The sequence below is a fragment of the Sceloporus occidentalis genome, unplaced genomic scaffold (assembly GCF_023333645.1).
Source record: "Sceloporus occidentalis isolate IW3139 unplaced genomic scaffold, rSceOcc1.0.p SCAF_3, whole genome shotgun sequence".
Lineage (NCBI taxonomy): Eukaryota > Metazoa > Chordata > Lepidosauria > Squamata > Phrynosomatidae > Sceloporus > Sceloporus occidentalis.
Window position 1 is genome coordinate 56,864,107 of NW_028316983.1, and position 18,881 is coordinate 56,882,987.

General features: G+C 43.2%; 1 protein-coding gene across 1 annotated transcript in view; it reads right to left on the minus strand.

The window, feature by feature from the left end:
• Positions 1–16,465, minus strand: part of SLC60A1 (solute carrier family 60 member 1) — a 63,468-nt gene extending 47,003 nt beyond the window's left edge. Inside the window, exon 1 of the mRNA XM_089514506.1 lies at positions 16,003–16,465. Coding sequence (XP_089370632.1) covers positions 16,003–16,238 — 236 coding nt within the window. The 5' untranslated portion in view covers positions 16,239–16,465. The remainder of the gene's footprint in view (positions 1–16,002) is intronic.
• Positions 16,466–18,881: the final 2,416 nt, after the last annotated feature.

The window sequence follows — 18,881 nt, forward strand, 5'->3', positions numbered from 1 at the left end:
TAGGGTTTCAGGAACTCTCTATGTTAGATGCTTAATGTAAATCAACACACACTGGAGTCTGGGGATCCTGTTGGTCTACCGTCCACCCCGTAGCCTAACAGACTCCCTGGCCGAGCTGACACAGCTGGTCTCGGAGCTGGTGTTGGAGTCCTCCAGGCTTCTTGTGCTGAGGGACCTCAACATTCCCTCCGAGGCCAGCTCACAAGAACTAACATGTGCAGCTCGGGACTTCATGGCTTCCATGACGGCCATGGGCCTCTCCCAATTAGTCTCAGGTCCGACACATTGTGTAGGTAATATGCTCGATGTGGTCTTTAATACGGATCAGGGAAGTCCGTGGGCAGAGGTCCTGGGGACCTCTGCTCTGTCATGGATGGACCATTTCCTAGTCAAGGTGCGACTGAGGGCAACCACCCAACTCCCCCCTGGGGGTGGAGGACCTATTAGAATGGTCTGCTCTCGAAGGCAGATGGAACCCAAAAGGTTCCAAGAAGCCTTAGAGGGATTTATGGTTGGATCTGACGGCAATTCTGTTGATGCCCTGACAGATACCTGGGACAACGACCTTACCAGGGCTATAGACAGCATTGCTCCCGAGCGTCCTTTCTGGCCCGCTCCTAACAAGAAAGCCTGGTATACGCGCAACGACTAGAGCGCTGCTGGTGGAGACATCAGCGCCTATCCAACAAGACACTCCATCAGAGTCTTTTGAAGTCCTATGGAGTGGCAATAAGTGCAGCAAAGAATTCTTTCTATGCTGCACGTATTGTGTCTGCTGAGTCTCGTCCGGCAGAGCTGTTGAGGTTGGTGAGGGAGTTGACCCAGCTACCGCCCGCCCTGAACCCTATATTATAACCAACAAAACGCTGCTGTGACAACTTTAATAACTTCTTTGCAGATAAAATCTCTCGGATGAGGGCTGATCTTGACGCCGGCATTAAAACAGAAACAATAGGAGAGGTATCCAGAGCTTCCGGGGACTCTGTTAAGCTGGATCACTTTGAGTTTGTAAATACCGATGAAGTGGACAAGCTCCTTGGATGTGTAAAGAAGATGACGTGCACTCTCGATCCCTGCCCTTCTTGGTTGACCGCCCAGGGAGGAGATGCCGTAACTATATTGTTACGATTAATAATCAGTGCATCCTTCCGGGAGGGCAAATTTCCATCTAAATTGAAATTAGCAGTGGTTAAACCACTGCTGAAAAAACCCTCCCTGGACCCCCTGGTGAGAAATAATTATAGACCGGTCTCTCTGTTGCCATTCCTGGGCAAGGTGATCGAGAGAGCAGTCGCCTTCCAGCTCCAAGCTGTCTTGGATGAAACTGATTATCTGGACCCATTTCAATCCGGCTTCAGGGCGGGATACGGAGTTGAGACTGCCATGATCGCCTTAGTCGATGATCTCCATCTGGGCATCGACAGGGGAAGTGTGGCCTTGTTGGTGCTCTTGGACATCTCAGCGGCTTTCGATACCATTGACCACGGTATCATTCTAGAGTGCCTGAGGGAGCTGGGTATCGGGGGCACTGCGCTCCAGTGGTTCCAATCCTACCTCTCAGGCAGGTTCCAGATGGTCAAGCTGGGGGACACGTGCTCCTCTAAGAGGGAACTGACATCTGGTGTCCCTCAAGGAGCTATTCTGTTCCTCATGCTGTTCAACATTTACATGAAACCGCTGGGAGAGATCATCTGGAGACATGGGGCGCGGTGTTATCAGTACGCTGATGACACCCAAATATGTTTCTCTATATCACCGACTGAAACAGGGACTAAGGATGGCATCTCTCCTCTGAATGCCTGCCTGGAGTCGGTAATGGGCTGGATGAGGGAAAACAAACTCAGACTGAATCCAGAGAAAACGGAAGTACTTGTGATAGGTTCCTCAGGTCTAAGGAAGGAAATCTGCCAACCTGTCCTGGACGGGGTCACACTTCCCCTGAAGGACGAAGTTCACAGTTTAGGAGTACTTCTGGACTCATCCCTGCAATTGACATCTCAAGTAGATGTGACGGCCAGAAGTGCTTGCTATCAACTTCGGTTGATATGCCAACTGCGACCCTACCTAGACCGAAGGGACCTTGAAACGGTGGTACACGCTCTGGTAACCTCTCGTCTAGATTTCTGTAATACGCTTTACATGGGGCTACCCTTGTACCAAGTTCAGAAGCTTCAGTTAGTGCAAAATATGGCAGCCAGATTCGTCACCGGTTCATCAAGGTTCAACCATATTACACCTATCTTAAAAGATCTTCACTGGCTCCCTATTTGCTTCCGGGCACAGTACAAGGTGTTGGTTAATACCTATAAAGCCCTAAATGGCTTGGGCCCGAGTTACTTACAGGACCGTATCTCCCTATAGTACTCTGGCCTTCCCTGAATCCAGCTTGTTCAGGATAAATAATCTGGTTATTAAATTCCCAATCCTCCAGTCTATTTAATAAATATCTACTATATAGCTTAGAATCAACGTCCAGAAGGCTTATGGGCCGATAGTTATTAGGATCTTGCTTATCTCCCTTCTTATATATGGGGACAACTACGCTCTGTTTCCAGCCTACTGAGTTATCCCAGTATTATTGATTTGGGTAAACACCTTAGCCAATATTGGAGCCCACCATTCAGAAAAGTTTTTATATATTTCTGGGGGCATCATATTTTCTCCTGGGGCTTTATTCAATGCCAAAGCTGCAATCAGCTTTTTTATCTCAGACTCTGAAACCGGGGGCCATTGAAGCAGATAGGTAGTTTTTAAAACAAAAAAAGAGTGATGCTCTGCATTTGTAGCTCCATAGAGTTTACTAAAATGGCTATACCATTGTTGTGATGTGATATGCCCAACAATAACCGGTCTAATCCTATTCATGCCAGAGGCAGTAATATCCCAAAACTGTTTCTCGTTCTTTTCTGTAACAGCTTGTGCTAGTTGTTTCCATTGTGTTCTAATATATTCATCTTTTTTGTGTTTTAAGAGTGCCTTATAGGATGACCGCATAGAAGCTAAGATGTCAGGAGAGATATTATCATTGTTTCTAAGTGCCTGCCGAGAGCATACCCCACCTGATATGAATACCCTCCTGATATGAATGACATGTCCCTGTCTGTGTACGATCCCTGCCTTGCTTGTTGATGCTATTGTTATTGTCTGATGTTGGATATTTTATTGTTTTTAGCTGCTTTTAATTGAATTTTAGGTAAAGACTTTGTGCTTTTATTTAGTCTGTAACCCCACTTCAATCCACCTGGAGAGGCAGGGAAACATAAATATTTTTTTAAATTATTATTATTATTATTATTATTATTATTATTATACTGGCCATGCATTGCTATTAACAGTGTTCAAACATAGATGCTTGGGACAAACAACTACAAAGGTAGAATCACTGAATCATAGAATCATACAGTTGGAAGAGACCCCAAGGCCCATCCACTCCAACCCCCTGCCATGCAGGAAAAACAATCAAACCAGTCTTAACAGATAGTCATCCAGCCTCTGTTTAAAAACCTCTAAAAAAAGGAGACTCCACCACACTCTGAGGCAGCATGTTCCACTGCTGAACACCTCTTGTTGTCAGGAAGCTCTTCCTAAAGTTGAAGTGTGTGAACTGGATCGGTGCCCTGCTTGCAAGATATATCCAAATGGCCTTTGCGAAACTGAACATTAGACCAGATGGGCTTTTGAAATGCTTTACAAAATTTCTAATCTTACAGAGGCTTGTTATTTTTAACATTAGCATATATTCAAGACAATCCCCCTTAAAAACCTGCACAGAACTTTCCATTTTTCCAAAACCAATCAAAATTTAAACATTTTCAAAAACCTTTACAAAAACATACTTTGGAATTCAGAAGAGAGAGAGAAAGAACCAAATTCAACAAATGCAGTAGGTCTAAGTGTATCCAGCAGTTCCTCCTTTCAGCACTAATGGAGACTTCATCAGAAGGAGAAAGAATGAGGCAATTTTTTAAATGGAAGCCTAGAATGTGAAATAGGAAGAGGCTGAGAATAGGGGGCAAAAAACTCCTAAGAACAGCACAGCTTGGATGGAAAAACTTAAGAATAGCACAGCTGGGGTGGAAATGGGGAGGTAGCTGGTAGGGGGTATCAAAATGAGGGTATTACTTCCCCAAAATAAGAATTATGGCACCACAATGAACTTTTCTTTCAGTCTTCTTCTTTTTTTTTTACTTTTGCTGAAAAGGAAAACATCAGAAATCATTCAAGCCTCATTCACTAGGAAAATAACATGGTGTAGCCAGTTCACACTTGCTACACACTTAAGTTGCTGCAATACTAGAAATGTAGGGGCTGAAGGAAAATATCATGGGGCGGGCAGAATTTTTAGTGGAGGGCCAATTCCCTGATTTTGTTGCCCCCAAAACTAACTCTTACATGGAAAAAAGACATGGGAGAGCAGCCTGTGTGTGAGAGAGAAAGAGGGAGGGGGGGCATGCAGAAAATATTGTATTTGTCGTTGCTTTATAACTGGCATGCTTTTCAATTGTTTTTAATTCTACTGACAACTTTATTATATTTTAACTTTCATTTGTGTTTAGTAACATGAACTTTTTCCAGTATCACTTTTAAATGTGCACATCATCTTGAGTTCCAGCATCAAGAAAATGTGGAAAATAACTAAATAACTGAATGACATTGGGCCGAGGGATTGCCTCAGCCAGAGGAATAGTAGGTGCCTTTCTATTTTTATAGCAAAAGGAGAGAGTGAGGATCCATGGAGAGTTAAACCACAGAGCTAGATTTCAGCTTTTGCAACAACCCAATTCAAGACCCATTTGAATACACTCTATAGTTTAACTAATCTTGGGAGACACTGGCTGGGGAATATATTGCAAAAATAAACTTCTTATTGTTCCTCCAACAGTCAAGCAAGGCTCAGAGCCACTTGGAGGACAGCTGCCAATGGGAAAATGAAGAGCAACAACCAGAGTTTTCGTGCATGATAAAAGATAATTAAATCAGATCATCATACATTGCCCCTAAACAACTCAGTAGAGCAACAAAGACAGACTATGACACAAAAAAGCAACATTCCTAGCACTTACTAACATCTGGAAGGAAATTGTATTATCTGTGCAGCCCTACATTATGATGCAATTTCAATACATGAATGCACTCAAGTCATTAAATATTAAATGTTACATCTACTGACCAGGGTGAGGCTAAACTTGTTAGCTGATGTCTCTGCCTTTTAACACGAGAGGCACTGTTTTTAGTTATGTATTGTTGACTGTGACAACAAGAAGGCTACAGAAAAAGACAGACAGACAGATGAAGAGCATATTGCCAAGTCTTGTAACAGCATATTGAGTCTCAGCACAGTTGGCTTGGGCTAAATTGTCTCCTTCTTCCAACCCAGCTTCTAGAATGTCATCGGATTTAGATCATGACATTTAGGCCTCTCATACTTTCTTGAGATTGTGCATCTTCCAAGAAAAATCTGAAAACTGAATTCCACATGAGTCAAAAAGAAAAAGTCCATTAACAATAATGGAACCTTTTATGATGATCTAAGGCGGGATACAAACCGCCATATAGTACGTCTTCTATACGTACTAGGGTTAGGAAGGGGCGGTGCTTCCGCACCCCCCTAACCCTAGTACGTATAGAATACATACAACATGGCGGCGCCCCTTCCACATGGGGGCCGCCATGTTTACGTACTGGACGCATAGCGTCCAGACGTGTCGCGGCGCCTATGACGTCGCGAATGCGCCAGCGGCGCCTCGCGACGTCATAAAGGCGCCGCAAAAAGAAGCTCCGAAATGGAGCTTCTTTTTTGCTCCGCGCGGGAGCCGCGCGGTTTGGCTGCTGCGGCTCCCTCGTGGAGCAAATGGCGCCGGCGGGAGACCGCCGCAAAGCGGCGGTCTGTATCCCGCCTAAATATCACAGGAATCACAAGCCAGAAAGACTGTGATTTTTTGTTGATGTTTTGTGAACACTTGGGGACTGCAGCTGTTAGTTTAAGGTCATGACTTCCCACAAGCCACAATACATTTGCAGCAAGGACTAACTGCAGTTCTTTTTCCAAATATGGTGAAGAGAGGATTCTTCCCCGCCCACACACACACACTTGAGTGTGTGAGAACACACTCATTCACAGTAATTTAAATAGTGCTCATTTGTGAGGCACAGCAGGAGAGTGTGTGTTAGCAGAAACTCACTACAGTCATCCCTCCTAATGCAGAAATTAAGGGTATTGTGATGAGGTGACAAGTTCAGTTTTTATGATGATCGTTGGGGGACAAAGTGTGGCAGATATGATAAATGACATCCTCTGTCAACAATACGCTTCAGCACTCTGTATTGGGCAAATAGGCCAATCTCTGCACCAAAGGAGAAATGGACATAAATCAGGCATTGGGGATGGGAATACAGAAAAACCAGAGGCAGAACACTTCAATCTTCCTGGATAATCCATCTCAGACTTCAGAGCAGCAATCCTTGGACAAAAAGAACATCAAAGGAAGACTGGGGAGGGGGGGCAGCAGCAGAATTGGGATATATTCACAAACTCCAGTTCATTGACAGTGGGTTGAACAGAAACAATAGTTTCCTGGCACACTACATATGTGATAACACTTGTTAACACCCCAGCTTCACAAGGGTTGTCTTGCCCATTTTATTACAATTCCTTTCTGGTTCCCAGCCAGCATCATACTACATTCCAAAAACTCCCTCCAGCACACACATTGGCTTTAGGCAATATCTTTCCTCCCAATTTTGTTTGACAAGACCATCAGTAAAAGGTTTTGTATTTCTATTACTGTTCACACACACACAACCTGCTATGTCTGTCCATGGGCATTTCGCACCATGCATCTGATGAACTAAAGTCAGTCTACAAAAGCTTATGCTTTTTCTCTCAGGTAGTCTCAAATGTGCTACAATATCCCTTTGCATGCTGAGTAAAGTTTTTTCCCCCAGGACTATAAGTACTCAAATCCAAGAGCCAGCGTGGTGTTCATTTGGCTCTTTAGGTCAATTTAGCCCCAGGAGAGGTCTTTTTTCCTAGAGGAAATGACCCAGATGTTGCTTTCTGGATAATAATAATAATAATAAATTTTATTTATATCTCCCGCTTCTCCCTTCGGATTGAAGCGGGATTACAAAAGATCATTTCTTGCAGATAAAGGGCCTTTCTAATATGGCCATGGGTTCTTCAAAATGTGTCAAAATTGTATCCTATACCCCCAGGGGTGTTTGGGGTCATTTAAACCATCATCACCACAACAAAACAAATGCAGGTCTTGGGGACACAAAAATGGCCCTCGGGATACATGTCATCCAAAGCACAGATTGTTCCCACTCCTGATCTAAAAGCTCGATCAGACTGAGGGTTTGTTTAAATATGTTAAAGCAACACTAAAGTTTCAGTTATTCTATGGATAGCAGTTGAACTACTGGGCTATGTTTAGCTTGTAGAGAAAAGTGAGGACTAAGGCACCCTTCAAACAGCTGAAGGGTTATAATTCAAAAGAAGGGAAAGACTTCCTTGTTCTCTCCTCATATGGGCTTAAGTTACAGAAGGAAGATTTCAAATAAAACCTACTAATAGGTTTTGAAAGGGATGTCTTATTGATTTTAAGTGTTTGATCATTTATATATTTGAAGTACACCGTAACACTGTTTGAAAGAAGTATTAGAGCATCCATTTAACAAACACACACAAAATTTAGTCTGTTTTCCACTCATGATGAGTGGCAGCATTATTACAAAGGCTGGAGAGAAATACCACCTAAAGCCATCTTGTAGGATGGCAAGTACTTAGTGATCTTCTCTTTTACATATGTGTAGAAAACTCCAGTGAGCCAATAAATGAGGCTCAAGTTAGTTAATGACCTTAGTCTGAATCAAACGGTTGACTCTACGTCACAGAATTCAATGCCTATGGTCAGCGGATTACGTTAGACCAAAAGAATCAACACACAACATTCTAGCTTTAAAATACTGGATACATACATTTCTGTCTCAGAAGAAATGGTTGTGAACATAAACTTATAGAAGTCTTTGCTTAACCAATCACATTCACATGAGTCTATAAAAAAAGCAGATGGACTGTCAAGTGATCCCTCAAGATTTTAATAGACAAAAAGCACAGTATGACTCCCACATCCAGGAGGAATATATTCCCCAATTTACTGCAGATTGTGAAAATCACAGATAAAAGCAAACACAATATTTATGACAAAAGTTGACCATAGTCATGCTGGAGGACCTCCAGATGCCTAGGGAGAACTCCCCCCGACAGATGCAGATAAGTGAAACTGTGGGTACTCGTCCTATACATACAGGGGTCGTAGTATATTCCCCTGCAGGAAATAACATGCAACTTATGGGCAGGATCTAACAGTAGACTTCTGATGGTGAACTCACATGTCCCAATTTCAGCCTTCTCTTTGGCACCAAATTACCTTCCCTAGTGAGAAGGTCTGGGAAGCCCTCCAGAGCTCATTTTTAGGCAGTATAGAGAGGCGGGGGAGAGAAAGTTCTGTTGCAACTGCAAGCATAACAGTGGTTTAGCCTTATATGTAAGTAGCACATAGACAGGCCTACATATTTTAGGAGTTTATTGCATGTAATTTTCACGGCGACCTGGGCACGAGACAGGAATGGTTAAAATTGATTATACTGCACACAAAATCGCTCCTCCGCTGCTGCCCAACCATTACCCATCCTCCAGCAGTATTCTGGCAGCTGATTTTGGTAGTATGGAAAGCTTCTGTAATATCAAAATTGGTTGCCAGAGCACTGCTGGAGAACAGGTGGTGGTCAGGTGGCAGCGCAGCAGCAATTTTGTATGCAGTAAAATCAGTTTTAACTCATTTCAGCCCAATCTTGTCCCGTGCCCAGGTCGGCATGAAAATTACATGTGATAAACTCCTTACTCTACAGATGTATGGTGCACAAATGTTTAGAAGTTATGTCACAATATGTTTACAGACAACAATGCACCCACCAAACTGTTATATGTGGCAAGCTGATGATTACTTACATTCCATACACAGGACTGCTTTCTGACTGAGAGACATGCTGACTACGAAGACAAGTTCAGTATGAGTAGCATCTTGGAAAATAAACTATGGAACCATTCATTTTCTTAATATTCTGTACTGAGAAAGGTTCATCTTTTAATGTTCCCTCAGTAGCTCTAGTTCAGGGTGGCAACTGTTGGGGTTTAGGGAAACTTGAAAGGTGGCACTCCTGAAAAAAACTGGGGGAGGTACTTCCCTTAAATGCTCCCACATAGAGGACATGGAGACAAATTTATCATGAATTTGGTCTTCTTTACACTAAGGCCAGGATAGGCCTTTTTTCCAACAGAAAGTTACCCAGAAGTGAACTTCAGGACCACTTTCTATTGGGGGCGGGGGGGGGGGGGAAGACTCTCCTGGGCCTAAAATGGCCCAGGTGTGCAAAAATGTGGATATCTTGCAATGGGGGATATTCTTTTAGAGGATGGAATTAAAATGCTAGCCTGGAGACACAAAATTAGTCTTGTGTGCCACATGAGGCCAACAGGCCATATTGCTCTAGTTCAGCGGTTCCCAGACTTTGGGCATCCAGATATTTTAGGATGTCAACTCCCAGAAGCCCCTGCCAGCTTGGTCAACTGTAAGGAATTCTGGGATGTGAATTCCAAAACATCTGGGTGACCAAAGTTTGGGATGTTCTACTTGCTGATGTCCCCATATTGGAGCATTACTGATGGCGCATTATGGTTCCTGAAAGAGCAGCAAAGGTATTTTGCTTTCTCAGACATCTGGTCCATAGAAAATGGTAAAAGCCAATTAGACCACAAGCCCATGTTACTAGATTAATAAAAACCTTCCAAAGCAGCTTGTGCAACTGCTGGCAGAATGAACTAGCAATGCTGGGACAGGACTTCCTCTATATTTGTCCTCAAAAACCTGTCAAACCTTCAAAGGAGCGTTCTGCCTCAGTTCCAGAAAGAAAATGGAAATGAAACCATCTGGTTACACTATTTCAGTAAATCTGTAATATATTATAGCATCTAAAGGCATTCATCTGAAGAGCTCATGTTTTTACAGATTCACTTATGCTCCTCAAAACATGGCATCTGTAAGTTAAGATACCACCCTTGCTACACAAATCCCAAACTAATTCTAGTTAAGTTACCACTAGAATGTTGGCCAGCATTACTTACCAAGGACAATCAGAACATCATTGGAGAAAGCTAGGACACTGATCAACAGCTAACAGCATCCTGGTTCTCTGAAATGGGGTTTTCTAATTAATGTTTTTTCTTCTACTGCCCTATTAGGAGAAGCACAGAAACTACAGTAGGCTCTGTGCTTCAAGAAACCCATCAACCACAGCCAGACAAATAATTCATGGAGTCCATTGCTAGGAAAGGATGGGATCCCCCTAATACTCCTGATTTTTTACTCACTTGATCTTGAGGTCATTCATCTCTTAAATTCCCATGGAACAGTTAACAGGTCTAGGAAGAATGTTTGGGCAGTAAGACAGCAAGGTCTCTGTACTGTATCTTATAAACACACACTGCTTCTCTAACTCACAGTTAAGAAATCAAGTTGCTGATTCCATAGCCCTTTCCAGGTGCATCATGCTTGGTTTTTTAAAAAGCAAAAACTCTAAATGTATGCTTGTGTTGTGCAGTCTAGTTTATGCCAGGTTATTATATAGTGCTGAGTAAAATCAGCGTATGAACTGTTAAAAATGTGATGGCTTCTCATTTACATGGCTATGTGAACAACAGAAAATTAAAGGGCTAATAATGCAAAAAAGCTGTCTACGTAACCCAGTTCATAACTGCAGGGATGAAAATAATAATCAGTGTAATTAATTTTAATCAGATCTGTTCCTTATGGAATTGTGCCTTCTGCTTACTATACTTCTGTGACTACTTTATGTACCTGCCTTAATTCAAGCAATATGTTTTAAGATTGTTTTCCAGAGCATACACTGGTAATGAGGCCAGTAACTATTATGTAAATATCTGATGAATTAAAATAATGAATATTTTAAGCAAGGTAGTTCAGCAAGTAGGACACTTTTATCAGCTTACAGGTCAAACCAATTACGCATCTACTGGATCAAAATACTCAAGGCTTCTAATCCAATCAAAACCATTGTGTTTGCTAATCAATTAAACATCCATCTGCAGATGGCAAAAGTTAAATGACTCAAAATTAATGCCTAGAAATAAATCAGATTTATAACTATAGAGCAGTGGTTCCTAAATTTTAGTCCTCCAGAGGTTGTGGACTTCAGCTCCCAGAGTTCCTGACTGTTGGTCAAGATGACTGGGGTTCCTGGGAGTTGAAGTCCAAAATACCTGGAGGTTGAAAGTTTGGGAACCACTGCTATAGAGTTATTTTGGAGCTAGAGTGACACTATTCAAAACATTGATGGGATCAATGAGGAAGACAACACTGTTCCTTCCAGGAACTCTGTATGGAAGTAGAATATTTAAGGTGCCTCTTTTACATCACATTAGTTTTTATGAGCTTCTTTGACACTGGATGTTGCTTGCCAACTTTTTTGAAAGATCAGAGGACAGCTTGAGTTTTGACATCAAGGTTGTTAAAACAAATCTTTTACAACAGACCGTTAGGGTTACAAAAACACACTGAGAACTCCTCAGCAGGATCTTTGCAGCTTGAGAGGTCTGTGTCAGTCTACATTAGAAACTGCTGTGTTCTGTATACTTTCCACTGCAAATCTTCTCAGAACTGGGCCATATACTCCAATTTCCTAAATTCTGAAACTAATTCCAGGTGGGAAGGAAGACCTCAGATAACCACACTGACATCATATGAGCTGATCCAAGAGTCTGCCTGCGTGGGCTCTACAACAGAGCCAGGGTCCCACAGAGAGAGGGAAAAAATTCTGCAGCCTTGACAATTTCCGTGGAGTCACTCAAGTGACTAAGTGCTGTGCAAGTTACATAAGGCTCATTTTGCATGGCTTCCGTGTCAAACCTGTCCAAATCATTTTTTGGGTCAATCAGGAAGCACCCAGATTACTTTGATCTTATTCAGATCACCCCCCTGAATGCTTTTGAAGATATGCTCTTAAATAATTCAAGAAGGAAGATAAAGGCAGGCAAATAGAAAGTCAGAAAGGAATAAGGAAACAAGGAACGTGAAGAGAGGTGCTTTTTTAACAGATGCAATTGGAACAAAAACACCTCCCATTAGTTTAGACAGGGGTGAGCACAGTGATGAGTTTAGACAGGAGTGATCAATTGAGGGGGGGGGGGACAGAGGTCAATTTTCCCCCTACAGACCCCCCCTCACAGGCTGCACACACATATCCAGCCCACAGACTTCCATTTCCCTCTGCAATCTCTCTCAAAATGGAAACAGGGAGTGTCATATTTAGGGAATACATACGGGGTGCATGCCAGGGTGGATTGGGGATTTTTTATTATGCTTTCACATGTCTCGGGGGGGGGGGGGGGTTCTGTGTGGTTTTGAAGGCAAAAGCTGTCTGAAAAATCAGATCATTAAAAAAATTGGGGTTGGGGGCTTTGAGGACCCCCAAATTTAGGGTCCAGGGCTCACAGCATACTCATGCCTGGCTTGGCTCAACTGAGAAAGGAAGCCAGGGTATTTGGAGAAGAATATTAAGCTAACTGTAACACAGAAATGAACTACAGGAGGAGTGGGAAACACAACGGATAGTGAGATTGGTGGAGTGATTAGAATGGAATAAATTCCAGTGTTTTAACATTTCAGTTGTGACAATATTCCCAGTTGCAGGCAACCTTTTCTTCTCCTTTCTGTTCTTACTCCCATATTTTCAACAGTTTGATGCACAGTGCTGACCATGCAAGGAAAACTAAAAGGTTCTTGGGAACTGGCAGGGCTATATTAGCTGCCTTTAAAAGGTTCAATTTGTTCCCACAAACACTGTAAGTACCTTATATCCTGTGCCGTTATGGGCCACCAAATCTGGGAAGTCTTCAGAATACAATCCTCTTTATATCCCAGAAGAGGCAGGATATAAATAAATATATTATATTGTTGTTGTTGTTGTTGTTGTTGTTAGTGTTGGGAACTTTCAGGATTACATCCTCTGTGCTTCCTAGATTGTTGAACTGGAGCATGGTTTGCTGAATCAAGCAACTGCATTCATATATTTGATGTTTGCATATAAATGTTAGCACAGGAGACACAGGATCACCCAAATTCTGTCTTAAAGTGTATTGCAAACTGTTTCTTAAAAGGGATTTCTGGGTTTCTTAAAATTCTTACATTTAATTCAGACTACAACTATTTCTGTGATATTGATTTACCAGCAGCAACAAGATAGAAGACACATTTGAGTATACAGTCTAAGATGCTAAAATTAAATATGGGAAAGGCAGTCTCATGGAATCATATGATCAAGCACGTTTCAAGATATGAATGCTATCTATCTGTTCTTACTAAATATTCACTCAGGAAACTTCTGGCCCTCATGTGGTTTCAGTAAACATATGCCACACTCCCAAGAGAGCAGATAAGTCTCCTGATAATCAAAGACTTTATATTTTATAAGGAAGAAACTCTTCAAGACTTAGCATAATACTAATTCCATTGCCTGTCATATAGAGAATCAAGAGCCAAATACTTGGATAACTTGCTCATCGAACAAGACCCCTTGGCCCATACTGCAAAGAAAATGATTATTTTTATCCAGGAGCAAGGATAACAGAATGGAAAAACCTGGCCTCCTTTATGTTCAAGGCTGTAAATATTAGAAAGTTTTTTTCCCTGAATCACCTTATGAGGTTAATTATTTTTAAGATAACTGACTGACTTTGTTGCAATCTGTGTTTAAACAAATAAAACACATTCCCCATTCAGCTGCTAGAATTCAGCATGTCAGGTTATTCTTAAAGACACAGGAACAAGGGCTGGAAATAAAAGGGGAAAGGCAGCAACCCTGTCTGCAAAGGAAACTAGAGATACTATGATGTTAAATCAATCTTGTTGAACAGCTGTTATTGACCAATAAAGCTCTACATGTCTATGGACACTATGTCATCTTGGGAGCCATCTCATGTCTTATGTCCTGTTGAAAATGCCGCCCTGTCTTTCACCATAATCAACCCAAAGTGTCCATCTGATTCTTGGACTGGGAGACATACTCAAATCCCAAAGGGCTCAGCTTCTTACAACAACACAAAGAATTCAAACCATTAAGCAAGACTTCTTTTTTTTTTAAAAAAAAAAATGTGTTTAGTCATTTTAGGAGTTGTGCTATGACTCTGGAGGCCAGGGTCCAAATCCTGGCTGGGCAATGTAAGCCTACCGGATAAACTTGGACAAGTCACACTCTCTCAGCCTCAGAGGATGAACAAAGGAAACCCCCTCTGAAGAAACTTGTCAAGAAAATCCCATGACAGGTTTGCTTTCAGGTCGCCAAAAGTTGGAAATGACTGGAAGGCATACAACCACAGTTCCCCTAGATTGCTACAGCTTGGAAGATACACAGCCTGCTCTGAGGAATGGTATTCAGAAACCCACATGTCAATGGGACTAACTGGCCCGAGTGTATAGGACTGTAGCTCCTGGGCCACTTTATTTTAGGAGGACTTGGCATGGATACACAGCATGCTCTGAGGCAGGGCATTAAGAAACCCACACCCCTGGCCAATGCAGGCTGACCAGATGCCCTCTGCAAGGGAGGCCAAGGCAGTGCAAAACAGAGGATGTTCACTGAAAAATGGAGGACATTACAACATAAAAACTAAAAAGTTGCTTTAGGATCAATATCAATCCATGCTTCTTAGACATGCTCCAAATGGAGGACATTTGGGAATGCCTCCTGGGCAGAAGGCTGACATGGAAGACATATCCTGGAAAAGGAGGACCTCTGGTCACCAGTGGTCCCAGTGTATAGAACCGTGGCTCTGCCACTTGGTTTTAGGAGGGCATGGATTTCCAAGAATCTGTTTTGTTTGTTGTGCACCTTCGAGTCCTTTCCCACTTGTGGCGACCCTTTCAGGGCAAGATTTCTTCTGAAGAGCTTTGCCCTTGCTTTCTTCCCTTGCGGCTGAGAGAGTGTGGCTTGCCAAGGGGCCCATTGAATGGGTTATCATGGGAATATTATTGGGAATCCAACCCTGGCCTCCAAAGACTCAAACCATCACACCACGACTGGCTCTACCATCCCCTTAAATAAATAAATTAAAAGAGATGAGAAAGGGAAGCAAGAGCAGTTCAAGAGGTTCAGGACCAGAGAGAGGAGAAGATAGCAGAGGGGGATAGCAGACAAGGAAGGATGCTCAGAGGCTGCATGCACAGGGCAGGAATAACCCAGGTTGGCACTGCTTGAACTGCCCTGGCTCCATGCTCTGGAATTCTGGGAAATGGTCCTACCTGAGCTAGCTTCAGAAACAAAAGCTTCCTCAATCCAGGTGCCAAATCCATAGTCTCTAGGCTAGGTCACACAACCTATAGTGATGCTTAGTAAACACAGTGGTATGCCTGTTGTCTCCAATAAGCTACAGGTTTTATCCAACACTTGGTGGTCCACAAAGGTTAAGACACTGAATGATTGGTTTCTTCTGGCAGCCTTACTTTCATCCTTGGGGCATAATTTTTATTTTATTTTATATATATTTTTCTCCCATCTTTCTCCCAGGTTGGGACCCAAAGTGGTTTAGACACATACGGACACATGTATATATAAAAACATATTAAAACAGCTATTTTAAAAACAATGAAAATGATCCAAATGATACAAAATTTAAACTATGCAATATCTTAAATGTTCGGGCAATGTGCCCACCATCTTCCAGCACACATCCTCGAGCATGGAGCCTGGGCAGTTCAAGCCACCTGGATCATCATTCCTGCTCAAGAAGATGGGGAAATGAAAGAGAGGGGAGAGAGATCAGGGCTGGGGCCGAGGGGCAGGAGGAACAGGGGAAGGGGCCCATATTCCTGGGGTGGGGAGATCTGGGGCAGGGACCAAGGGGGGGGGTTCTGGGTGCGTCCTTACGTGCGCTTGAAGAGGCCCCCCAGGCAGCTCCCGAGGAGGAGGCAGAACTGCTGGGAGAAGAAGACCCAGGTGATCTGGGAGAGGGAGCTCTGGGTCTGGCACCGCAGGTCCAGCAAGGTGGGCCCCAGGAAGGCGATGCAGAGGCCGAAGCTGAAGAAGACGCTCCAGTAGGTCAAGGTGGGCTGCAGGTTGCGCTGGAAGAGCGTGGCCACCCGGGCGTCCCACCACCACAGCATCCTTCCAGCCACAGACCAAGACCCCGATCCCCTTTCTCTTCCTCCTCCTCCTCCTCCCTTCCTAAGGCTCACATGCCTCCCTGGCTTGCAAGCCTCTGGCCCCCAGGAGCCTGGCTGCCCCCGACCCTGGCTCCTTCTTCCAGCTGGAGAGGCAACACCTGCAGCCTCCTTCCCTCCCTTGCCTCCCGCCCACGATCACGCGCGTCTCTGCCTTCCTCTCCTCCTCCTCTTGGCCCAGGATCCCTCCCTGCCAGCCTTGCCCAGCCTCTCTAGCCTCGGTGCCAGGCTTGGGAAGTGGCACCGCCTTGCATTGCATCGCTGGGAAGAAGCAGATCTGCACAAGAAGGTCCACCCACCCCCCACCCCCCGCGTGGCCCTCCTGCAAAGCCTCTTCCCTCTTCCTCCTCCTCCTCCTCCTCCTCCTCCTCTCCAGGCCTGACGCCCCCTTGTAATCTGGGGGGTCTACCCTTTTACTATAGTTACAAACCCAAACCCATCATCGATACCTTGATTAGGCAAGCGAAAGGCACACTAGACTCGTTTGCAACAAGTATGCTGTGCCTTTTCGCTTGGTCAAGAAAACGTATCACTACTGATGGTTTTTTTGGTTGGCATCTGTCAAATGGCCAATGCAGCTACCCCCCCCCCCCCCATGCTTTCAAGGTTGTAATTCATAGATCTCGCTGGATTAGTCTGAAGAATCAGTACGTAGAGAGATCTTTCCTAGACTTCAGTCTACTTCCTCAGATGCATTTGCTGCTATCATCATCATCATCATCATGTAGGGAGGTCTTGTAGCATCTTTGAGACTCACTGAAAGAAAAAAGTTGTCAGCAGGCGCATTCCTAGTCTACTTCCTCAGATTCATTTGCTGTCATCATCATCATCATCATCATCATCATGTAGAGATATCTTGTAGCACTTTTGAGATTCACTGAAAGAAAGAAGTTGGCAGCATTAGCTTTCCTAGGATTAAGTCTACTTCCTCAGATGCATTTGATATTATTATTATTATTATTATTATTATTATTATTATTATTATTTAGAGAGATCTTGCAGCATCTTTGAAGCTCACTGAAAGAAAGAAGTTGGCAGCATGAACTTTCCTAGACTATTAGTCTACTTCCTCAGATGCATTTGCATCTAGTCCCTCTGATGCATCCCAATGCATCTGAGGAAGTAGACTGAAGTCTAGGAAAGCTCATGCTGCCAACTTCTTTCTTTCAGTGAGTCTCAAAGGTGTGACAAGATCTCACCATGTACTTTCACTGTTGTGTGTGCCTTCAAGTCATTTCTGACCCAATTATGTGGTTTTCTTGGCACCTTTCTTCAGAAGGGGTTTGCCTTTGCCATCCCTCTGAGGTTGAGAGATTGTGACTTGAGCATGGCCCAGCCAGGATTTGAACCCTGGTCTCCGGGAGAGTTTATCACATGGGAGGAACTGGGACTTTAAACATTGATTAAGGAGTTTATCACACTGGGGTTAATTTCGACATTAAAGAGAGATTAAAGTGCATTTAAAGCATCCTGCAAATAAAGCCAAAATGACAAGTAATTGCGCAAATGATGATCACACACAGTGACACTGGAAATGCATTGTTGCTGAAATCCCAAAAGTAAAATGAACATTAATGTTTCTTTGTCATCACTTTAATGGCAGGTTTTGTGTGATGTCATGTGAAACCGTTTCATGTAATTACACAATTTCTCCAGGATATTAATGGAATAAACTCCTAACCTGAGAAAATTGTGTGCAATTGACATAAAAACATAATTAAAATGAGATTAACACAAGAGGCGTTATCCTGTGAATAAGCAGGGAATAACCAGGCAAAAAAGGCAAAAAGTCATTCCCAGGAAAATCCTGGGAATAGTTTGCTGCTGTTTTATGCCAAGGCAGAGGACAGAATAGGGGAATTTCAGCACAGAATAAGTAAAGAGATAGTAGAGGAATACCTGGTTAATCTAAATGAATGTAAGTCTCCAAGACCAGATGAACTACATTCAAGGGTATTAAAAGAACTGGCAAAGGTAATATCGGAGCCATTGACAATAATCTTTGAGAACTCATGGAGAACAGGAGAAATCCCAGCAGACTGGAGGAGGTTAAACGTTGTCCCCTTCTTCAAAAAGGGAAAAAAAGAGGATCCCAACAATTATTGTCCAGTTAGTCTGACATCTATACCAGGAAAGATTCTGGAGCAGATCATTAAAAAGAGAGTCTGTGAACATCTAGAAGGCAATTCCATAATCACAAAAAGTCAACATGGGTTTCTGAGAAACAAGTCATGCCAGACAAATCTGATCTCTTTCTTTGATAAATTTACCAGCTTGGTAGTTGAAGGAAATGCTGTAGATATAGTATATCTTGATTTCAGTAAGACCTTTGACAAGGTTTCCCATGACATTCTTGCAAACAAGCTTGTAAAATGTGGGCTAGACAAAGGAACTGTTAAATGGATCTGTAACTGGCTGACCGGCCGAACCCAAAGGGTGCTCAACAATGGCTGCTTTTCATCCTGGAGAGAAGGGACCAGTGGGGTCCCACAGGGCTCTGTCCTGGGCCCAGTGCTATTCAACATCTTTATCAATGACCTGGATGACAGAATTGGGAGCATACTTATCAAATTTGCAGATGACACC